Source organism: Crocodylus siamensis, chromosome 5, assembly GCF_052110815.1.
Source record: "Crocodylus siamensis isolate JL-2025a chromosome 5, ASM5211081v1, whole genome shotgun sequence".
Lineage (NCBI taxonomy): Eukaryota > Metazoa > Chordata > Crocodylia > Crocodylidae > Crocodylus > Crocodylus siamensis.
In genome coordinates this window covers 156,692,645-156,718,357 of record NC_143399.1, presented here as the reverse complement: position 1 = coordinate 156,718,357, position 25,713 = coordinate 156,692,645, and the positions used below count along the sequence as shown (strand labels likewise).

The 25,713-nt window shown below is 36.8% G+C and overlaps 1 protein-coding gene across 1 annotated transcript in view; it reads left to right on the top strand.

The window, feature by feature from the left end:
• The window catches only part of LOC149864807 (histone deacetylase 9-like), a 181,533-nt gene that overhangs the window by 55,825 nt on the left and 99,995 nt on the right, over positions 1-25,713 (top strand). Inside the window, exon 7 of the mRNA XM_090046830.1 lies at positions 21,567-21,685. Coding sequence (XP_089902956.1) covers positions 21,567-21,685 — 119 coding nt within the window. The remainder of the gene's footprint in view (positions 1-21,566; positions 21,686-25,713) is intronic.

Genomic DNA, 25,713 nt, shown 5'->3' with positions numbered 1-25,713 from the left:
TTTTAAGGGATCTCTCAGTTTCTGATGAACATCTTAATATACTATGTTATACATTCAATTGGGAAACAATGTAATCATTTTGTATTGCAAAAGGTGCTCCCCCCCGCAACTTCCCTGTTAATCCAGCAATATTTTACAAAGAAAGGTAATGCAATTTGGAATTGCATAATTTTGTGATAGCACCCAAATATTTTTTCTATTACTGCTGTGTTACATTTTACATATAACTGATCTTTTTTATTTTGTTTTGTTTTAATAAATGGTCTCTACATAAGGGTCCTGTTATTTTTTTTTCTTTTACTTTGTGGGTTCTACTGTTTTAATGTATTTGGCTGAGATGAAATAAACATTTTATTATACAGTGAAAAAGATAATCACCATGTCTTACTTTGCAAAAATACAAATATAGCATCAAGGGAGTTAGTTATATCTTTATGGATATTTTATTTATATCTTGATGAATATTTTGTTAGTAAAAATAAGCCATGCATGTAAATCCCAATGCTTTGAACTGATAGCATATTTTTAAAATGGTCATAATGCAGTTAAAGTCAGAAAATAATGATTTCCCTCTAATACAATAGGTTGCTTTGTGAGAAAAAGCATTATACATGTCATAGTGTGAATGTGTGCGAGTTTCCATAAGTAATATTTCCAGATGGACAGATGTTCTGCTCTTTATTAAATAGCAGATTTTATTTGCTCTTGGTTTTAGTGGCTAAATAAAAAATGTAAGAAACTTCCTTCTTGATAACATACTTAATATGAAATGGTGTGAACTGTGACTGCAGTAAAACACCATATTTTCGGGACTTTTTCCCAGGCAAAACAGAGTTTGAATCCTTTAACAAAATCATATAGGAACACTGATCATACAAAATCTGTAAGGTATTGGGAAAATGGAAGAATGTTTTTCTGTGAATAGAAATGGAATGACTTTTAGCTTGCTGTAATGATGTGGCAATTTAAAAAGTTGCAGGGTAGGGCTTAAGTGCCTGTAAGCCTTGCTTGTCTTTTAACTATGTTAATTGCATTTTGTAACAAACATCATGGCATTTCAGGGAGTGTGTGTGTGTGTGTGTGTGTGTGTGTGTGTGTGTGTGCAGCATAGTCTAATAATGGAAACTGTTCTCCTCCATTGAGACAGATGGGCTTTTATAAACCACTAATAATTTAATTTGGGTATTTTTACAAATTCTATGGGGCAAATTTAAAGCTGGGTTGACTTTTTATGTCAAGTAGTGCCTGATGAAAAATATTGCAGTAGAAAGCTCCCTGAATGCCTTAACTGTTCATTTTAAAATGTTATAATTCTTTTAACAGGAGTATAAATGATTGTTATAAAAGTGGCAATTTTTGATGGAGAACTTCACTGCCTCATGATTCCAGCTTCATATCTTTGTAAAAACCCTGTCTGTGACTACAGCTTGACAAGAAACATATGATAAAACTATTAAAGAAGTCATAATATTATATAGTAGTTTGCAGGTTTCAAAGTACTGTACAGATCATGCAGGGAACCACCAGCAGAACCAGGATTAGAAGTCAGGCCTTCTGGCTTTTCCTTTTTTGTTTTGTTTTTTGACAATTTTTGACAGTCTAAATGTTTTAAACAATAGTGCTAACTCTGTGTCCTATTTTTCTGTGATTTTCAAAATGATAATTGAATATTAATCCTTTGGCTCCATATTCAGTTTATAGACTGGTGTATCCTTTTCTGAATTTCCTGAAACATGGAGTTTCAGTTTCTTTTTTCTCACTCTTGTTTTACATCAGTATAGGTCCATTAGCTTTAGAGGAGTTATTCCTGTGTTTGTAAATGAGAGTGAATCAGACCATTACTATGCATTAAGTCATCATAGATTCACCTACTGCTGCTTACATTTGTGCAGCTGTGTATGTTGTATGTTTCCACCCAATGTTTATAACTCTGAAGAGAAAAAAGGGTTCTAGGTATGTATGAAACACCAGGAAGTATTCGATATTTTATTTAATCTGATTTGGATGCTTCACCTATTGTTCTGATTCCAAACTGCCTTAAGACATGTTGTAGTAGGTTTGTTCTGATAAGGGAGAATGGAAGGGTTAATAAGAAGTAGGGAAACTATTTAGCTGCTGTATATAAATGCGGCTCCTTTGGCTGTGAAATTTCATTGCTGTATTCAGTAATAGCAGTGAGAATAATTCATCACAGAGGACTTGTACAGAGGATACCCAAGTTAGATACTACTTTTGACCCAGAAATTCATCTGGGGCACATTTCTCATACAGTGGCATATATTGTCCTCTCAAAGATTGTTTTTGTGTGATGAAGGAGATCAAAGAACTGTATTTCTACTTTCCTAACTACAAAAAACTTGAAAGGAATAGAAAAAGATAATGGTACCTGGTACAATTTAGAGGGCAAACGGAAGGAAAAAATAGAAATAGCATGCTTTATTGTTTTTGGTTGTGGTGTGAAGATTTGCACTTGCTCATTAACTAACTTAAACTAAGGATTAAGAGAAAGCATGGAGTACTTTCAGCTGCATGTTTTCTTCCACCTTAATTTAATTAATATATACAGTACTTTATAATAACTATAGTGATTGAATGCACTGTATTGAATCAGGAAAACATCCATGAAATCAAGGTTTCTTTAAACAAAAAACCTCCTTAAAAATGCAAGATCCTGCCTATTGGATTTCATTTATTATTGGACTTTTAACAATTTTTAGCAAAAAAGAAACTGTTGTTCTATCTGTATCTTGGAATTTTGGTGGACAAAGGATCCAATAGGAGACCTCTCTGATAAAAAAGGAAGACAGTAGTTCAGATTCTGTTAGTAGTATGCCAGGTTTTGATCTCATAATAGGTTCTGTCTAGAGAAGGTCCCAGGTTCCATGAAGCATATTCGACTTGAATTGTGTGAAGTCACTGATATTACAAGGCTAGTATTCCCTGTCCAGCCTCGTGCCCTATTACAAATAATCATAGAATCACAGAAAATTAGGGCTGGAAGGGACCTCAGGAGGTCATTTAGTCTAAACTGTTGCTCAAAGAAGGACCAGCTCCAAAGATATTATCCCAGCCAAGGTTTCATCTAGCTGGATCTTAAAAACTTCCAAAGATGCAAATTCCACAACTTCTTTTGGTAAGCTTTTCAAGTGCCTTACTACTCTCCGCAGGAGAAAATTTTTAATTAATTCATTTAGTATAGTTAATTTAGTTAGTATATTTTTTTAGTTTGACTCATCAAATGTTCTAATAAATGTTAAACTGAAAATATATACATGCAGAAATTATTGGAGGGCAACATAAGTTTGGCAGCTGTGGAGGAGATAGTTGGTGTTACTAATGTGTATGGAAGTATGGGGAGTGTGCATGACTTTTTGCATTCAGGAAAGAGTTGAATAGTTTGGTTATGGAAGTGGGACCTCCTTTTCTCTCCCTCTCTTTTGAGCATGTTCAAAAGTGAGAAGGGGAGAAGGGGTTGAATTCCTCATTTTGCTACCCCCAGGAACCTTTGACAACTACTAGCTGCCCTATTACCTTGAGAGTTGATAGAGACTAGCACTATGCATGTTAGCTTGAGGTTTTTACTAAAAAGTTTAGCTAGAAATTGCTAACATTGATGACAGTTGCAATATGGTTACTGGATTTCAGATCTGATGCTTCATTTACGTTATGGGTCATGAAAACATTTTAATATTTGCTTAAGTGTATCCCAGTTCAGTACAGTGCTTATGCACCTGCTTAACTTTGTGCATACATCTGAGACAACATAGGCACATATTTTAATGCCACTCTGTACAGGGAGGGCGACCTGAATTGGAGTCCAAGGATATGCTCAAGTATATGACTACATAGTGATATGACTGTACTGTGATTTTATAGATATCTGGGTGCTGGTAACAGTCTAGCTGGTACTTGATCTAACTGCTTTAAAACTAGGCTGGGTATGTCTACACTATACTGCTGCCACAATGTAAGCATACCAAATGTAAGTAAAGCCAATGGTTTACACTTCTCTCCAACTAATATTTCAAAGCTAGTGTCAGGCAGACATCATACAGTTTCCATTTGCATCTCAGTTTCCATTTGCTTTTGAAGACAGATTTCATAACAGTCATGGCTGGTTCCTAGAGGACAATAATGTGACACCTTGTTTAAAAAGAGGGCAATTTTAAGCCATTTTTTTGCTTAGAGAGGATCAAATGTGATGGTAGGGCTGAAGGTATCTTTCCTGTTTAGGACATATCTCTGCTGCAGATAACTAGGGTAGAGAAACCTGACTTGGCTTTAAAAGTGCTGCTTCCTTGGGTACCTGAAGCAATCTAAGCATGGCTGTAGAGGTCCATACTGGGTTATTTACCCAGCTGAGATAAAGTACCTTTCTTGGCAAGGTAGACTAGATCCTGCATAACTCCATGTTTCTGTGACTAGACTTTGAAACTGCTACCAGGCACAGGACTGGCTTGGGCATCTGTACATTACAGAGCAGATTACATTGTGGTCAATAATGAAACAAAATAAGTGACAGGACAAATACTTAGTTTGAAAACCTCTTTGGTCAAGAATACTCCTTGTTTTGTGTTTGTACAGCACCTAGCACATGGGCCTGCACTCATATAAAGGCCCTGCACTCATACAAACAACAAATAAAAAGAATAATTTGGAGCGTGTCTGCAGAATGGCCAGAATGAGCTCTCCATTCACTAGTGGACCATTTCTCCATAGTAACCCTTTTCCAAAAGCACAGAGCTCATAATATTTATGGGAGTTTCAGAGCAGCTGAAATGTTGGCTTAAAGATCTTCTAAATAGCAAAACTGCAACATGTTCCCTAAGGAGGTGAATAGGATCATTTCATACCTGTCAAAGGAAGATCTTGCCAGAATTATACTTCATTTTACTGTATGAACAAGTCCTTTCCAATAGATTTAAGAGAGTGTGGTATTATGATCTGTGTGAAATCTTATGGGAATACTTGTGGGATTATGTGATGTGTATAAAATAAGTTTGTGTCACTAGCAAAGATAGAAATAGTCACATAAATGTGATGGGTTCTGTAATTGAGATTTTCTGTGAGCATCTGCAGCCTGACAGAGAGCGTCTTTTCAGTGTGATTTATTCTGTAATACAGTACACTCTGGTGGCTGCTTTCCAAAAATGCTGTCCTGACTGTTTATAAATAGGATTGTGCCAAATCACTAAACTTCAAGAGTCCAGCATTTTACTGCAAAATAAATGCTGTTTCAGCTGCATTGGTGTGGTGGTGTAGTGATCTGGTGTGGCATGGTGGGGCATAAATGCCATTGACTTTGAAATTCTAAAATGCTAGATACTGGTGCCAGTGCATAGAGCATTACTGATCCTGACAGTTACAGCTCCATAATAGCTCTAGATTCTACTCAATTCCAACATACATTAAAATCTTATTTGCTGTGGCGTCTCACATGAAAGTAGTTTAATTCAACATTATTCTGTAGAATTTGATTGGACCAGATTCTTCTCCTATTGACGCAGTATAGGCCTTTGAAATTCAGAGGGCAATGGACCAGGTGGAGAATTTCATTTTATCTCTGGTGCAGATATTTCAAAATTGTCCTAATTGTGGAACTGTAGTAACAACTCCATAGTTAAGGCTGTAAGACAGTTTCCTTTCTGAACCGTATTTCCGCTGAAGTTTCCAATGCTTAAGGAATCTACAGAGAAAAGTGGCTGTACTTGTTATCTGTGCAGAATCTCCCCACCATCAGTGTAGGTACCTTTGGTGAGTCCAAGAGCAGACTATGCCTTTTTCTTTCATCTTCCAAGTTCCGTGAGAGAGAATGTGCCAGGGTTTCAAGCAGATGCAAACCCTTTAGGAACTGTAGCAGAACTAGTGAGTCCCAGGATACAAAAAGTAGTTCCTGGATCAGGATCTTTTAAATGTTGTAATTTGAAGGAACTATTATTTGGTGCAGTTTGAAGCTCCACTAGAACTGGTTCCAATAAAGTATATTGGAACTTAAATGTGGATGTGTTTTTTGTGACATGCTCAGCTACAGAAATAAAGACCTATGAAAGCAGAGGTAAAGCCAGGGAAAATCTCCATTCCTAGTGGGAATTATGGGTCAGAGTCTGAGTGGCTGAACAATATATTTTCTAATGAAGTGGATGAGATGAGAGCTGTAAGTTCTCAGCTGTCATCATCAAGCATCATGTGAGAATGCAAGGTGTTTTACATACCTTGTGAAAGTTCAGTGATTTGATGTAGCTATCATTGGTCATTGCAGGATTTTGTAATGCTAGTTGAGAGTTATTTCTGGGGGAAAGAAAGGAAAAATTCTACCTGATTTAGGTGTTAGATTGAGCTCAAATGGATGATTATTTAGTATCCCTATCTGTCAGTGGGCCAAACTCTATAGAGAATCATGTCATTTAAGATGTCCAACAAGTAAAATTTAAAGCAGAATTTGCCATACTATGTGAAGACATCCCTAGTAATTAATAATATAGATATTTAGGCCCAGCTCCAGAAAGGATTTATTTACACACTTAACTTGGAGTCAGCAAGACTCCTTATTATATGTAAAATGCTTTGTTGATATGGGTGACTCAGTATGAACATTAGATTATATTTGAATTAAAATGAATCTATTCATAACTTTATGTAAACAAAATAACATTTAATATAACAGATTTCCCTTTAAACAAGAATTGATTACATAACATTATATATTGCTTACCTTTGTGTAGCTGAGACATTGTGAGGGTGAAGCTTTTGTGTCAGTAGTAGAGGTATCTCTTGTGGAAGGTTGATACTTCAGAATCTGTATACCCCAAGCAAGATTACCAACCATTCTGATCATATCCAGAAAACTAACACATCTAGGGAAATAAATGTACCATAGTCTGTCATTAAAATAATATATCTGCAAATGCAAATGAGGTTGAAAATTCTAAGGCTTGAACCCTTAATTTGCATCCACAGAATAATTAGAAAGCAAACAAAAGAAAAGACCGGAGCTATAGTAATGGAGCTATAGTAAAAAAGATGAGAGCAAACAGAGTGAAAAGAGAGAGTAGATGAAACAGGAGAGAGAGGGAAGAGATGAGAGAAAACAGATGGGGGCAGAAATGCCAATGAAGTGAGAGAGACAAGAATGCAATGATTTATGCAAAGGATGGTAGAGCTAGTCTAATTGGAATAAAAACCAACTCAAGCTTTTGATCAGACTTCAGGATGAGTCAGATTTTTAATAACATTTGAAAAAAGTTTGGGTAACTTGTACTGTGAACCTCTTCATTCTGAGGGCAGAAGCAAAGATGCCCTGAAAACCATCCAGATGGTACTGGTGAGCCTGAAGAGATAAGGTTTATGTAAATATCAAGGGCAGACAAGGTTCTTTGGGTAAATCTGATATTTTTATTTATATCAACTAATTAGTTGGAAAGATTGCACTTTGCAAGCTTTGGGGTATAAACACCCTTCTTCAGGCGCAAGGAGAGTAAGTATCAAATCATGCACATGCTTATCTGAACAGAATCTCCAAATCTCTTGAAAGCTGTTCTTTGCAAATGTGTACTTCCTCTTTACGTTAGCTGAAAATTGAGCATATATAAGACTGAACCTCAAACTAGTTCATTTTCATAATTAAGTAAATGAGAGAAACTCCCAGCATTTTAATGATAAACAATGACTCGTGTGTCACCTTGTAGCCCAAAGAATGCAAACTTATCTGTACAAAAATAACTTGTCTCATCATTAAAATGCATGTCTGAAATAGGACTCAGCAGCTGTTTAACACACATAGCAACACAACAGGAAGTGTAGATTAGGACAAGACACACAAAAAGCTGCATTGGTTGAACCCTATGATTGAACTCCATTTGTAGTGCATTCTTTTTTACATTTTAAAAGTATTTGCCTTTCTAAAACCATATCCTTTTCTCCTAAGTTGTTTGTGCTATTATTGATCACCTCTTAGTAACAGTCAGCAGTACAGCTAAAATTACTGCTTCTTAGATTACAAATGGCATGGTACTTTCAGTACTGGTGAGAGTGTTATTCTAGTCACTGGCTTTTTTTCTCGCCATGATCAGGGCAGAGTTCACCTTTGGAGATTCAGTAGAATTGAAAAAGACTGAAATATTGCCAGGGAGAGGATGAAAAGATCAAGTTTTTATTAAAGTATTCTTTGCTTCTTGGTCCTCCTTTTCACCATTATTGCCTTGTTAGCAAAGAAAGCAGAGCCCTGAGTTACTGTGAAAACTGGCTTGCTCTGAATCATAATAAACACATCTTTCCCACTCTTAGGTTCTGCACTCAGGTCTCAGCAAAGATGACCATTTCCTTTCTGACTGTGGGCTTCCACTTGGTTTGATAAATTGCTGGGATTTCCCAAGTGTCTGGATTCTAATTGTCTTTGGACTGTGGCATTAAGGTTTACAGTTAACAGCTCTACTCCTTTTTTGAACTCAAAGGAGGATAGAAGAATGAAGAGTGCCTTAACCATTTGAAGGCTGTAACATTAAATAAAAGCTTTGTATTGCTAAAATGTTCATGATGTAATGGTAAAACTAAACTTGATCAAATCATATCAAATGAAAAAATAATAATATAAATCCTTTTGATAAACAGCTTAGCTGAGTAACGTGGAAAAAATATTCTCCAACAATTTAAGAAGCAAAATTCATCAAACAAATTCTGGATATTGTGCGATCAGCTTGAGTTGAGTGTGTTAAATTGAAGCCTCCAAAAGCAACATTAACTTGATCAAGTTGCTTATTTTAAGTGTATCCTTAATCTTCTGACTTTTTTCCATTTTATCTTGTTACCCATAACATTGAACTAACAGAAGGCTATTTAACTTCTTGGACTACTTTAGAAAATATGCAAAAAATAAAATGTTAATTATGAAATACATTATTATCTGTTCATCTTGAAGAGCTAATGGACTCTTTGCTCTGATGCTGGAAGTCCTCACAAATTCCCAAACATATACCACAATGTAATAGGCTCTGTTAAATGACATCCCCTGACATTTGTGAACATGCAGATGAATACCTCCTCATTGTAATTGCATAAACTCACTATAACAGCTATGGAAATTTGATCGTGAAAAGATGGGCCATATTCTTGGTGTAAATTGACAATGTGGTTCAAGATAAGTTGGAGAAAATGTCATTAAATGCACTTTGGCACCTGAAAGTGAAGAACTCACCATCTGAGCAGCCAGATCGCTGGCGAGCAACAGTTAGTGTTTTGGAAAATTCTGGTAGTTCCTGGACCACAGAATAAAAAATTGTGCTCTGGAAATTATCATTTTACATTATTTATGAAATCTGCATGGAAAAAATCTTGAATGGTAAGACTGTCTCAAGAAACAAATGCTAAAGTTCTTCCTGTTTATTTAAGCAGTTTTAACACTTTTACATCACAAATTTTCAAGAGATAAATATTGATAAACATCTTAGGAAACTAGGAATGTGTGTACATACATTCCAATTTTATAAAGTTCTCACAAGACCTCTGAAATATTAGGAAAATCAGATATCAGTTTAAAAAATTAAAATTTCAGAATCAGAGAGAGCTCTTGATCATGTGGGATTCAGATATTCAAATTTGGAAAATCAAAGTTTAAAGTGTTTATAAGTTTATATAGAGAGAGTGAGCTAAAGAGAGAGAGAGGTTGAATTGCAATGTATATCTGTCTTATATTTCTTACAGTGTTTTCTTGGGAGATTTCTGAAAACTTAGTCATTTTAATGATGCATCTAATTAGAGCCACTATGCTATTTTGACTGTAATTCTGGGAAATATGTGAGAAAAAATATAGTTAAAAGTGGAAACCTGGCTTAGTTATATATTGTTAAAGGTTCTAAGATTATAAATTGAACTGGACATTGCATAAGGAAATGAGTGTTTCAGTTTATTCTTATTTTTTTTAAATTATGATAAATTTCAGTTCACAGAGTCACTGACTAGATGAAGATGGACCAGCCAATAATGGGAAACAGCTTTAAGCTTCATTACAGTAGCATATGGTAGAAAAAGTATTCCTTGTTTCATGCTTTTTAAGGCCTATCCGATTGATCACCTTCAACAGCAACAAGAAACTATTAAACTGTGGTATGAGCAGTTTAGCTTGGTAGAAAGGCTGCAAAAGAATGAATGCAAATGATGTGTGCCAATGAATGAAAGGCAAATTTGATGATATGAAAGTAGAGTTTTTAAAGTGACCTTGTTGTATACCAGTCCGCATTCTGCCATGTGCTCGCCTCTGAACGTATTTCCTTCTCTGAGTACAGGGAGGGTTGTGTCTCTTGATTTCTGTTTTGGGTATTTCTTTGGATAAATATTTTAAAATTAATTCTTTTGGTGTTATTGTGCTGTATTAAATTTTCTTCTGATGCTATTGTTTCATTGATGTTTGTACTTTTCCTTTTATATGAGAGGTATTCCTTTTGGATTTTACGTATGAAGACCAATTTCTGGAATCCATTGAATTTAGCTGCAAATTTCCACTGACTTCTATTGTGCTAGATCAGGACCATTATCTCTCAAATTTTTCCATCTCTTTGATTCTCATCAGGACTTTGCACTAAATTGGTGGTGCCTTAAATGAAATTTGAAGTACCCGGTAAGATGATATGTTTTTATTTTAACATGTCTGCTTACTTAACAACCTCTTCCTTTCTGAAGCTTGGGTGCTTTTCTTCTGCTATCTTTAATTTCACAACTTCCAAAGAGATTTAATTCAGTTAGTTAGTTTGGAATAGCTATGTTTGCTCCACTAGGAAAAACTGACACCTAATTTTCACTCTACTTTAGGATCTGTTGTCATTTCTTTTCTTTTGCTGGGGGGAAGGCAGAGAGAAAAGAAGAGAGGGGAAAAGAGGATCTGAGAGAAGCAGGACAGAAGTAAGCCAGAGCCAAAACCAGGTCAGATTTCTAGGTCAACAGTAGCTGGAACTGTTACAAAAATCAGTAGTAGTTTCTAATACTGTGTAGTACCTAGAGATTGCATCATGAGCATGAACTAATATTCTCCCATGAATAACTTTCCTTTGAGAGTTTTTTGTGGTTTAACAAAAAGGGGTCAAATAGCATGTTGTTGATTACAGCAAATCACTCTAAGGACCCTGACTCTCCATATCTACTAAGGCTATGCTACTTGATGTCTAATTACATCCACAACATGGAATTAAGTACAGGCCACATTAAGAGAGACGGTATTTAGTTTGGTTTAGTTTAATGGCTGTTTTCTCTGTAGTGCTGTGTTCTTGACTATAGGAACAAAATCCTGCTGCTCTACTTAAATGTATATTTGCAAAAGAATGAACAAGTATGAAGATTTGCCCTTAGAAATAGCGCATCACTGAGTCAGTGAGAGATTCATAGCACTGTTGAGACTCTGAAGTGCCAACAGTCTTGCATTTACTAGAAGGGAAGTTTTGCAAACTGCTAGTGGCTGTAGCATCTACCTCTTCCTGCCATAGATCAGGGAGACGCCTTGTTGATGTGCTTGGCATGAGCATAAGGAACCTTCCACATCTGTGCATTTCACTGTTTCATTTTGTTCATTAAGACAAAGTAGAAGGGAACAAGACATGTGTACACCTTTCCTCTGAGGTAATACATGTTAAGAATTGACAACATCTGTTTAAACCTATAACACAACTTCTAAAATTCTTTGGTTCAAAGACCAAGTGAGCAATAGAACAGTTGTGAAACCAGAACATTGTGCAATCATTACAATAAAGCTTCTTAAGGCAGAAGAGAAAAAGAAACACAGGCAATACCTTTAGAAGTCATGACAAATAGATTGCGAAATAGATAATGTAAGTCATGAGAAAATTTCCAACTAATTCCTAGACCATGTAATTTGTCTAAGACAATGGATATGTAAAATACGGGAGGAGGAAGTGGAGGGAGAGTATAAAAAAAAATAAAGAACAACCAAGTGTTCTGTTGACATAGTTCCTGATTAAAGCACGTGAAAAGTATATTTCACATAAAGAAGGTTATACCTTCTAGAAAATGTGATTTTTCTGTGTGAAAAAAGTGGCAAAATTTCACCATTTTAGTAAAATTGGAATTTTTAGAAATTTGGCAAATTTCATGACAAAAATATTTCCCCAAAAACTTTACATCTGCACTGTTGCCAAGTCTTGTGATTTTTGGCATTGCACTTAAAGTCTACACTTTGGGAATGTAAAAAACAGCTTGTGCACTCTCTCTCTCTCTCTCTCTCTCTCTCTCTCTCTCTATATATATATATATATATATATAAAGAAAGAAAGTGCTACGTTTTTTTCACATTCCCAGACTTTAAGAACAATACCAAAAAATTATGAGACTTGGCAATACTGCATCTAGATGTAAATTTCGAACTTTGGGCCAACCTTTTATTCAGGTATAGTAGAACAAAAAATGAGTGTATGTGTTCGATACAAACTTTTGAATCTGAAATTTGTCTAAAAACTTTCTTACTTGTGTCCTCTAGGCTCATCTCTCCTAAGGGAAAAAAGTTAAAGTAAATTTTTGGGGGGGAAAAATGTTAATTGTTTTATATTTCTCTTACTTTTTCCAGTTCTGAAAACTATTTTAAATCACTCCATCAATGACATATCAAGTTTGTTAATTCATTAATGACCTATAGTAAATTCAATATTTTACTTATTAATCAAACAAGGGAAAAGAGAAAGCATAAAATGCATTATGCTATTTCATTTCTTCCTTGAACGTGTCCTCTGTGACATAGGCCTGAACCAGAATAGTTTCTAGGGGTTCCCTGAAGTTGATGGAAATTTATGTCTGGCTACAAATTTCAAACATGGGCTCAATTTTTTTCAGGAATATTAGGACATTAATGTGGAATCTAAAGTTTCTTGAATTTTCGGAAATTTTACCTCTAGGTTGGGATTTGAATGTTGTGACTTGGCTAATTTCTTTCTATGATCTCTCTAACAAGCAAACTGGCTTTTGCTTCATGAAAAGTGCTGTTCTTTCATTTATTCCAAGTAATAACCTTTTCATGCTTTCTAATGCACACCTTTCAATATTCTTCTGAGATGTGAATGTTAGCTCCTAAATTTTCCTTTTTATTTGCTTTTAGATTGTTAATTTGTCAGGAAATTTTTTATTAGGTCAGATAGTTTGGAAAGACCACATCAAAAGATATATTCTTCTGAAGATAATATATAGTCTTCATTAGCTATAAACAACTCCATAGACAGGATGGCACACTGTCATTCACTTAATGAATTTCATAAAATTCACTTTTACTTACTTCTATACATAGCTATTCCTATTACTATAAAAGTTGCCTTTTCCTTTCAAGAACAATCATTTTAATATGTGATAAGCAAGCTTATTTGATGGCAGCTTAAGGTTTGCTGGTTTACCACATTAACGTTTTAAGTCAAGTTAATTGATTTGTGTGATAAAATTCTGTTGAAAGAAGAGAATTAACAGAAATGTAAAACTCATAACTATTTACTTCTAGCCAAAAGGATATACTGTATCATACCAAGGTTTGACAGAAATACAGTATGTGTTCTAAGCTCCACATTTCACCCATCCACATTTTAAAATAGAAAACTTTGTTATATGAATACATAAATCCATATTATTACTTTCATGGCAGAAAAGTTTCTAGAGTTTTTTTTTTTAATTAAAGTATTCATAACTAATGGACATTGATTTTCCAGTAGAAACATATTATCGTAAGGGCATGTACAGACATTCAGGGAGTTTAGGGATAGGTTAGATTACATTAAAAATGGCCACCTGATTGAACTTTGTTGACCCATGGACTGCCTCAAGGTACGTAGAATAAACATAAAGCTGTGTCTATGGTTGAATCATTGAATCTCTCTGAATTGAATTGGAGGCTTTTGATTTGATTTGGAGAGATTAATGTGTCTCCTGATTCCATTTGGATTCGGCGATTTAGCTGCTGAATTGGGCCAAATCTCCTCTGAATCAAATCAGTGACCAAAGCTTTGTACTGCCCTAATAAATATCTGAACTAGCTTTAAACAAGACTCTGAAGCAGGATAGCTCAGCCATCTCTGTATGGCACTGAATTATGCAGACATACCCAGTGAGATAGCAATGGTCAGCACAACAGGCAGTGCTTCTCTGCACACCTGCTACCTAACTTTGTCATATTTTGGCAAAGGAGTGTTACTCAGGAAGGTTTAATGGAGCATAATGAAATGGTTTTACATATTCCAGAAATGCAGAAAAAATTACCCTGTAGTAGTTTTCATTTTGGTAAATTGCACAATGCTGTATTATTTATTTATATGATAAAATATGTAAAAAAAAAAAAATACATCTAGATAACAGAGTCATACCATACAGCAACAAGTATTAGATGACCTATGGAACAGCCTTTCAAGTTTTACTGGTCTATTTATATAAGCTTGGATTCAGTAACATCCTTAAACATACGTAATTGCCACATTCATTACTGTGGTCACACTAAGGCTACACCTGAGATGTTTGGTCTGGTATTGTACCTTGAAACCGAGAGACTTTGTATATAGCACTATATTAATTAAAATGAAAGAAGTGCCTCATCATGGTTCAGTTAGCTCTGTGAGAACTAATGTGTTACATATACTTAGCAAAACTTGGGAATGAGTAAACTAAATAAAGAATAGGTGGTTCTTATAACAGATGGCTTAGTAGTTAAAGTAGTGGACTTGGAGTCTAATTGATCTATTTTTTCCCCAGGTCTTCCCCACTGATAGCTATGTCTTTTATCTGTTCTCGGACTCAGCTTACCCATCTGTGAACTGGGTAGAACACTGCCTACTGTAGAGGGACATTGGACTAAGTCCTAGTTAGGCTGATGGATTGGCTCAGGTTCTAGACCATTGCCTTTCTTAATTAATATTTTAAAGTTATTTGAGATTCTTGAGAGAAAAATGCTGGTTTTTAGAATAAGAGTCAATAAATTGGTAGAAGCTGAAAGTTGCAGACAGTGACTTTTCCTTCTCATTTATATTAATTAACATCCTTATTGTTTTGTGTTGATTGCTTTACTACTTGTTGTATTGAAAAATTAGTCCAAAAAGAGCAGTAATTCAATCCAACTTAACCTTTCTCTGGAGATGTTTATCTTTGCTTGGTCATATGCTGAGATGCATTCCTGGCTGGGTTACTTCTCTGAAATATCTCCAGGGAGAACTAATGCGCAGAAGCATCCTTATCACGTTTTAGAAAAGTATAAAATAGAACAGAAAAATAACAGAAATAAGAACAAGTTAATGGAGTCCCCTGGTAAAATCTCTCTGATGTCTTGCATCTGAAGCTAAGACTGGTAGGAAAGGGGAAAGTCGCATGATTGATTTTTCTTTAGAACTGTACTCAACTAGAAGCTATCCCTTGGCTTCTTTGCAGACAGCAGCTTATCCAAATTGAATATGTTAGTGCTATAGGGAAATCTCTTTTCTGGGACAAAAATGAATCTCCTCAATTTCTTAGGTGCTCCATTCCCACTGCCATCAAGCTGAAGAAGGATCCATGGTTGCTTGAGTCAGTACTGTAGGGCTGTACGCTGTCAGTACTGTAGGGCTTCACAAAGCAATTTAGACCTCTGTGTGATCTAAGCCCTAAATCTACTGCTCAAGAATTTAAAATGTTAGTGACACAGTGGGTGCATCTACACAAGATGCTATGTCACTGTAGCGATAAGCTACGTCGATGTAACACGGGTGGGCATGAACTGTGACACCACTGCTACTGCTCAGTAGCAAATTGGGTCAGAAACCACCCATGCTATGCCAGGACTACACAGTACTGGCGGTTACTACACAGTCATTTAGTACTTGCTACACAGTAACAACTGCACAGTTGGGTGCACATGTAGACACGCCCAGTGATAAGCAAGAAAGAAATATTTAGTAAAGCAAGGCACCTTGAGTACCTCTACCTTTTCAGGTGAAGACTCTATAACAAAGAATTGTGCCTCTGTAGGACACAGGATAATGGAAGGAAAAACCTCTCTATCATGTTTTTTGTTTTTCTTTAGTGAGGGAAGAAGGGGAGAGTATAAGTCTTAGTTAATATATAACTTTTAGTTCTATTCAGACAAGACCAGTAACTTCAGCTGATGCCTCTGAGAGGTTCTAGTACTAAATTCTGCTCTGTGACACTCATATTGTGCAGCTGGCTTCATTAAGGCTGGGTTGCTATACCTGAAACCAGAATTTAGCCCCTAGTCTGTATGTATTTGGGGCACAACTGCCTGAATCTAATTTTTCATTCTTATTCCAGCTGTAGATAAGATAATACGAGTTCTTACCTTTAAGTATGAATACAGTCTTTGTCTACAAAGCCTGGTGGGGTATTTTTGTTGGGCTTGGAAAACAATATTTTGACCCGCCTCAACATAAGCACAAGTCCTGTCAGCTGTGATCACACAACTTTGCACATGGGTAATCTGAGGAATTCAGGAAGGTTAACAAGATGATTCTTTAGGCTCTGCCAAAATGTAATTTTATGATTCAAAAAGGATTGGACCAGCCCCTCTGTTATGTTAAGATTCTGGCTGTAGGTCATGAGAGGAGAATTGCCATGGTCTAGGGGAACATCCTCCAGTGTAAACTCAACAGAGGTAGTTCATGGGGTGACCCAACCCTCCTCCTACTCTGCCCCATGGAGTGTGCCTGGTGCACCTTAAATGAACCTTGTGTGTATGGGTGGAGGAAAAGGATAAATCTTCAACTGTTCACTGCTGCCGGTGAGAAGGAACCAAGTTGTCGCTGCAGATTTGTCTGCACAGCTGAAATGTTTTGCAAAGGACTAACGGGGGAACAAGAGGGGCACCAGACCTGGGAACAAACTTAGATGGGGCATTAGAATGATGCTCTGCTCTCACAGAATCTTTGCTGCATCTGGAACAACTCTACCCATTTTGGCCAGAGCTGGAGAAGCCCCATACCACCCAGCTGTAGGAGCTGTGTGGTGGGACACCTCAGGACCAGTCCTGTGTCACCCAGCCCTAGAAGCTAAGCTGAAGAAGGCCTGTGCTGTCCAGCCGTAGGAGCTGGGATCAGGGACACAGCAGGAACAGCAGGGGTCTTTGAGTCCCTAGGACAGATAAGACCCTCCTATGTCCAGGTGGCACAGGACTTCTGCAGCTTAGCTTGTAGGGCTGGGCAGCACAGGACTACTCCTGCTGTGTCCTAGCACCCAACTCCTACAGTCAGGTGGAAAAGCCTTTTCCAGCTGAGCTCCTATGGCCAGGGGAGGGTGGGGGACGTATACTCAAGATGTGGCCAAGGAGTGCTTGCCACCTCTGCCACTGCCATTATCCAGTTCTCCCAGAGTGCCAAAAATTATAGTTTTGCCTCTGCAAAGGACTTTTGTCCAAATATGACAAGAAATTGTTGAGTTGGAGTTGTTGAGGTTCATAGCTGCCCTATGATTATATTTAGCATGTGTATATTGCTTTTGAACTAATTACTCACTCTTGCCTCTTTACAGGTACAGAAAAAATATTTTTAACATCTTTCTTTTAAATATGACAGAATTCAGGCAGAGAAGTTTTGTTACCTGCCTAAGACAACAGCAATAGTTGGTGTGAATGCCAAACACAGAATGGAGAAGACCTTTGCTCTCAGTCTTTAGTCTGTCATACTTTCCCTGTGTACAAAGTTCATATCAGTTGTTAGGAGAAGAGTCAACTTAGAAACTTACAGCTTCCATAAACGAGGGGGACCAAATCCTGTCATTAGGACTATAGAGGATCAGTAATTTTTAGAAGAAGATAGGATAGATTTTTCAGCCTTTTCAGTCTGATTATGTTTTCCTTAATATCTTTGCAATAGATATTTGCAATTTGATTTTCTTCTATTAAAAGAGGGAAGGATTGAAATAGTTAACCCTGGTATGAAGCCGGGGAGGACAAAATGGAATGGAAAGGGTGGGAAGCCACATAGGCCTTGTGGGCTTCAGGGGAAGCGCTGCCTGCAATATTCTATCACAGGTTGTGATCTCAGGGCTTTGGGAGAGAGGTTCTTGCTTTGGTGTGAAATAAATTGCTTCTCATTGACACCACTTCTACATTTTGTTTTTGTACATATTCAGAAAAAAAAAAACTTGTTTAGTTTTTCACTCATCATCTATCAGCAGAGCTGAGCAGAGATGCTGTTCTCATTGTCACTTCTTGTTACTATCATCATAGTCTCCATCCCCTTTTTGTTTAGGCATTTCTGTGTATTTTGCTCAACAGGTTTTATGCTGCTATTTCAGGCAACAGTAGTAGTGATCTACCTATAGCTCTTTGGCATTTTCTATTATAAAATTCTCTTTTCTGTAGCTTACAGCTCTGTCAAATTTTACCTGTCTGAGCTGGATTTTTTTTTATTCTGGAGTTTTATCTTGCATGATTTTGATGTGGGGAAGAAGGTTCAGCTAAAATAGTGTAATTATACCACAGAACAGAATTACAGGAGAAAACGCATTGCTTCTCACACATTTAAAAAACAGTTATTTTCTCCCCAGATCTTGTTCTATGTTTTGGTACCTTTGTTGAATAGGAACTGGAAATTTGTCAATGGGAATGCTCTGGTACCATGGATGTGCCATCTGCATCAAAGTCTGACCAAATCTGATCAAGTGATACAGTTCTAAAAAATCTCAGGTTGCTTATGCTCCATAGAAACTCAATTCTCTGAAGACCCAAGCTAAGTACAGACAGTCCAGAAGTCCCAGGTTGAATCAATTCAATCTTCACAGGGTAGTTTAAAATGCCTAAACTGAACTGATATGCAAATGAGCAGACATTCACTTTTGATTCTGGAAATACAGCCACATGTCTGCAGTGGCCTAGGCTGGAAACCGGGCATGCTAGAGCATACCTTCTTGCTCAGCTGGAGCAGACAACTTGGGACAAGGCTAGCCCACCCACCCTATGAGGGGGATGGGGTGTGGGGAATTACAAAGCATGCTGGAGGATTGCAAGTTAACTTGAATCTGGAGGGGATCTGGGACAGAAGTTCAATAAACTGATTTAATCTAAATCAGCTAAGTCTGATACTGCATCTGTCCAGGTTTATCTTAAACTGGTTTTGGCCACTTTGAAAGTGGTTTATATGCACTGAACTTCTGTCATGTCACAAATTTGAATCAGTTGTTGATTACTTATACCAGTTTATGTGTAACTTTTGTTCCTAGCCCCAACCTACACAAACCATGTTCCCCTTTAGGCTTCTCTTTGCCAATCCAATGGTTTATGTGACATCCCCACAGAGTAACTAAGCTGGTTCCATCTTTGCACTACAAGGCCTATGCAGGACTCATCCTGCAATCACTCTGTCCCATGTTCTCAGTGCTCCCCCTCCTGGTGACCTAGAGAAGGAGGACCTAGCATATAGAGGCATGAAAAATTATGAATTCACAGATTCACAGAAGTTTAGATCATTGGGTCCACCCCCCATTCTCTGGGTAGGAAAGACTGGAGGGTAAAAAAAGATATAGGGCGGTAGGACAAGGACAAATGCTTCACAGAGTGTGGCAAGAGAGTCTAAAGAAAGCGTGGGATACCCCAGAAGCATGGCTAGTTTAGTATACTGGAGAGGAATTGGATTGCACTGGGAATGAGTTTAATCTGTAGGACCCATGCCTTCTTCCTGGTAGAAGCTGAAGGTGCTTGGTGAATGAGGCAGTAACAATACAAGGGAGCATATCATAAATATAAATATACACAAGAAGGCCAAACTAACATTTGGCCTAACATAGGCATTCATATTGCATTTGAACATTTGGCTCTGCAAACTGAATGTTCTTTCATTGTAGCTTTTTCAACCTATTTTAGATTTTTTGTAATGGAATATCCTGTATAGCTACATTATCCCAAGACACTTATGGACATATCCTATCTGCCTCTAGAAGACATATACACAGCTTTTACATATAACTAAATCATTAAACACTATCCTATTCAACATGGGTCAACAGCCACCAATTTACAAGAAGATCTATTTTCCTTATTTAGTTCTTTTTGAGCATACTCAAAGTGCTCCATCAAGGTGTGAATAAAAGAACACAGATTATGACTCAATGTTGAAAATATCATGTAGAATATCGGGATAAAACAAAGAAAATAAAAATACAGAAGAAAAATATATGCCAAAAAGGAGAAAATTCCTAATAGTCACACTTATTTAACATGAAACCTAAGTTTAAGTAAGTACATATTTTTTTAAGTACATATATTTTTTCTAGGTACAGTATAAATGAGTGCTTGCTTGAAATTAGGGTGTAGGTTTTAGCTGTGTTGGTCTAAGGACATACAGACAAGGTTCTTTGGGTGAATCTGATATCTTTTATTAGACCAACTTAAATAGTTGGAAACATTTTTTTAGCTAGATTTCAGGTTTAAAAACCCTTTGTTAGGCATATTCATTCTGACCAGGAAGAGCACACACCAACTGCAGAGCCTTTCTCAGCCTGATGAAGGGTTTTTAAACCCAAAAGCATGCTAAAAAATGTTTCCAACTATTTAAGTTGGTCTAATAAAAGATATCAGATTCACTGAAAGAAATAAAGCAGTTGATCTCATGTATTGGGACACTGAAGATTAATTTCAGCCTGAGCCTGGATTTCCTGTAGTTCATTTCTAATAGCATTTTTATTGTTGTAATTGACTCCTAATATTCTAATTGACTTAATAATTAAACAGTTATCGATGCTGAAGTATCAGTGTTTGAACCACGTGCTGATGTGAACCCAAGTTTTGGGTATAAATCTTGAAAAGTCAGTTTAAAAATATATACTTGTGAATCCTGTTTGTTTTTTACATTTTCAAAAATAAGTTTTAAATGCTGATAAAGTTAAAACAAAAGCAATAACAAAAACCTGAATCTAGGTTTGCTTAAAACTAACGTGAAAGAAAGGGTTAAAAAAAGGGAAGCTCTGGGAATGTGAAGCACTGAATTATCTGACTGACACCAGCAGGGGTTGCTGTCACTAGTTTGTGGTTGCCACATTCCTTCTGTGTTTGACCTTGGAAAGGCTCGACACCATAGTCTGGATCTGATTAAGGGAATTTCATGTTTTTCCTTTGCTAGAGTCACCCCCCACCTCGACAAACATTTAAAAATGTTAAGAAAAAAAAGTTTGGAAAGCAAACATTTTCCCAAAAGAAATTTATAGTGCAAATTTACACCAAGTTCACACTAACTGGAGCAGTCCGGGTTTCCATTCAGGCTTTGAGTGTACTCTATATACCATTAGTCACTCTCCTGGAAGATGCGGCTTTTTTTTATAGGCAGCTGGATAAAACAGGCACAGATGTGTGTGTAATGTTAGAGGCTTTTGCATGTACCTGTAAATTGTTTTTTAAAAACTAGAAAAGTGGAAGAGAAAAAGAATGAATTATAAGAAGTGAAACATTTTTTTTCTTTCTTTTGTTTGGTTAAAGATAATGAGAATGGGTTTAGTTAAAGGAGCATAGTAATGTACCTGATGCAGAGAATCTTGTTTTCATATAGTGGGTGTTTTGAAATCATGCCAAGCAGTGTGGTGCGAAAACATATGAGTTTTTCTTTGTAACTGATTGTCTTTTAACTCTGCAGGACTGTGATTATGCCAATTGCCAGTGAGTTTGACCCAGACATTGTCTTAGTATCAGCTGGATTCGACGCTGTGGAAGGCCATGAACCTCCACTAGGCGGGTATAAAGTCACTGCTAAATGTATGTATAGGTGTATTTTTCTGAGTTGATAAGTCTTCTAGGAAGCACTGTTATATTAGGACCGATAATGTCCTATGTGATTGCATCACACACTTAACATTTGTGACTCACTCCTTTTGGTAAAGACATATTTATTGGCATATTTTCTTGGCATATTTTTGTTTAGGCATTAAAATTAATTTGGATGGCATTCAAGAAAGTGTTTCAAAGATGTCATGGTTCTCAAAAGTCCTCACTTCTACAAAGAGGAGTGGATTGCTTATTTTAAAATATGTTTAACAAGTTAAACTTTAGAGACTCTATTCTGATGTTGAATTATTTTCATACCAATGTAATCTGTTGACTTCCGTGGGATCAATGTACTTATGAAGGCCAAAATTTTCTTATAGGTCTAGTGATTTTGTGGAGCTTCAATTCTTGGAAGACAAATTTATGACATGAACAGGACCTCATTTTTAGGGTGCTTAGCCTTTATATAAAATCAGGTCCTTCTGAGATGCCTCAGATTTGGTTTCCAAATTTAACACATCACAATCATTGGCCACTGCAGAAATTGTTGACCAAAATAATTTTTATGCCAAGGATATTGAGTGGCAGTGGAGTGCTCAGTTATAACTTGGAGTGTGTAATATTACATAAAACACCATGCAGTTGCTAAACGTAAAACAGGGTTGACATTTTATGCTGATATACAAAATGATTTTAGAATTCAGAGCCTATATAATGCATTTTAAGTCAATTAAAGAGTGATAAATATGATAGACATTATGATATAATGATATGCTAGATATTAAAAATGGACATTTGCTGCTGCCGTTAATGACAGATCTTGAGAATTAATGATCAAACGGAGTTACAGGATTGGGCTTAAAATCCTAGAGGAATTCTATCCTTCTGACCACCTAACTTGAAACAAATTAGGTCAATAGAATGAAGTATGAGTTTTGCCGTTGTCATCATTGGTGGTACTTTTGGACTCCTGATCCGTATTGTAGCTGTACAGCTTATTGGCACCCAGACATTATAAGGAATATCAAGGACAGAGAGACAGAAATTTCCATTGTCTAGACTAGGTTGCACCAGGATGTTGGTATACTATCAGTACTCTGTAAGGAAACAGCATAATGAGAGCCCTTGCACACTCACAGGAGAATGGAAATCTGGAAAGGGAACAGTTAGGAGATAGGGCCAAGGGCTGGTCAGCAACTGCATTTCCTTTAAGGTTGGTGTAGTGGTTGTGCTTCCCAGGGATGGCAGGGAGCATAGTGAAATGTACATAAATGCAAACAATGATCTACATATCTCAGTGTTTGTTAGAAGTCTTGTGAAATTCATTCTTTGTACAGGTCCTTCTGTGCTGCACAATCTCCATTACCATTCTGCACAAATAGGATCATGGTCCTAATTAGCTCAACACCTTTTTTGTACAATGGAGGTGGGCTTCACAACGCTGCAGAAATAGTTTTCCAGAGGGAAACATTGGCCATCGGAGCCACACTTATCTGGCTGGGTTTAGCAGCTGGGAGCTACTCTTGCTTAAGAGCATTCTCCTAACCATCTTTCACACTGAATACGCACCATGTGTCCCCCCACAAAAGGGAGGGAGGAATGAATTTCACTCTGAAAATAAAGAGATATACTTTCTTTGTTTTGAAATCAAATCAGATCCATTTTAGATCTTCCATGTCCTATTCTAAATGTATTCCATCCTCTTTACATAGCCCTTACAGAAACAATCGTTGATTTTTAGGACATGAAACTGCACATATACAGCAATATCAATATAAACAAAAAGATAATTTACAGTAAGTCCCCCTTGTTTAAGTTAAGGGAAAGCCAAGATAGAGCCAGATAATAATCATGTACCTGAGGGATGAATAAAGTCCTTTGTACAGAGCCAAAGGAATTTATTATTTCCCCAAAACAAAATTCTCAACATTCCACTGTACCTTTTTAGAGCATAACATACTGGCTATGGTATATAGAATTATGCATACAGCATATAACAAGAATCACTTAAAATCAGAGAGATAGACATTCATTTTAAAGAACTACCGATATCATCTAAATAGGCATTCACAAAAGAAATAATAATTGATTACTTGCATGAGCTGAAAATTGTCCCCAGAATAAGCAAGCATACACAGAAATTTTAACATGCTTTTGCAAGCCTTAGATGTAGCCAAACTATTTTTGTCCTTTTTTTCTTTATAAACTTTTACTACTTTGTACCCATTTAATACATTGCTCTTCCTTCTTTTTGATGGCCTAATGCAGTCATCGTACTTGTGAATTATGAAGGCATTTACATCAAAGAAGGAAAATTGATTCTTTGACTCTTTGCTCCACTTGGTAAAAAAGCATTAGAGAGACACTAGGCTCTTGATGAGGAACATTTTATGGCTTTCATTCAGAGCATAGTCACAGAGGAATAGCTATAAAGTATTAACAGAACAGCAACCCCTTGCCATAAGGAACTGAGAGAAAAAAAATAAAGACAGAACCAAATGAAAAAATGTTTGGGCAAATAAACTGGTGGTGTTACTCAACTGAAGTAAGTCGTAAGTTGAAATGCAATAGAAATGAATTTGTTCCATTAAACTTCCCAAATAAATATATGTTACTTCATGTATAGCTCACATACATAGCTCACACATTTTTGCATTTTATTTGCTTAAATTTAGCATAGACTTCTCCCCTGCAAAGTTTTAGTTTCTGAATAGTAAGCAAAAACACCAACAGAAAACTAATACTACAAAGCTTTTCTGCTGGCTTTACTTAATGTCAGGTATTTACCATAGGGCTGAATTTCTGAGTTTCTCTAACCACAGCTCATACGCTGCAGCAACTTAGAAACCTGGTTGTGACATAGAATGATGGTAATGCCAGAGCTAGAATATCTGTCCTCTGCCCCATATGTCCCAACAGCTAGAGCTATTTCTCTTTTGGTAGGGTAACCCAGTATGTATGGGCTGAGCATGTGAAAGGGCTAAAAGTGGAAGGACTGGCACAATTCTGCTTCATGGAGAATCTAAACTGTAGAGAACAGGGGCAGAGACACTGAGCTGCAGGCCTCTGGGGTTTCTGCTGTCTTGAGGCTGCACCTCTGGCCACAGGGTATCCCTGTTGCAGCAGCTGGTAGGCCTGAGGGAAGGATTCCTTCACCCACCACCCCTTGCAGAGATTCCAGACACAAACCCTGTTTCCTTGGTCTTTTTCAAGAGATCAGACTTTGGTTAAGTACAATGCAATGCATGCACATATCTCCCTTCATCAGAGGCATAGCTAGCAATATTGGTGCTCTGGACAGAGGTGCTCTGAAGGATTTCAGAGCGGGGGAGGAATGGTATCAATGCCAGAGAGTTAGGGGCAGGAGTGCCATTAACTCAAAGTGGGATCTCAAAGATCCCAGCTGCTGCTGCCACAGTATGGCTTCCCAGCATGCCAGCTACTGCTGCCACTGTGCAGGGTCCCCCCACCTGGTCAGTGATATCATTGCACAGGCTCCCATGGGGCTGCAATTCTGGTGTCTCCTCTGAATTGGCTTCCTGACCTGCTTGCCCCACTCAATTTGTGCTACTGCTCCTTACCTAATACAGTGCGTATGCAAGAGCTCTTCTGAGATCCTGCAGATATTCAAAGTAATGGAGAGCCACTGGTTACACTTACATAGTTGCTATATACTGTTTTATATATAGACGTGTACTTATACTAGCTCATAGTTCTCCATATAACTATCATGTCAATTTGACTGAATAAACTGAGTTAATCTGATAGAGATCTATAGACATGTTTTGAAAACAAAACTTTATTGAACTTTTTTACAACATATTAAAAAAAATCTTGAATAGTATTGCTCACTTTTAACAAGATCTAATATCTGTTAATTATTTGTATTATATAGCTCTTAATTTTTTGTATTTCCTTTATAATTCTTTATATTTAAGTCCTTATTGGAATTAAAATGTATTCAATGTTAGAAGCCCTAACTCACCAAATAACTGATTAAAAGATTTCAAAGTGTATAT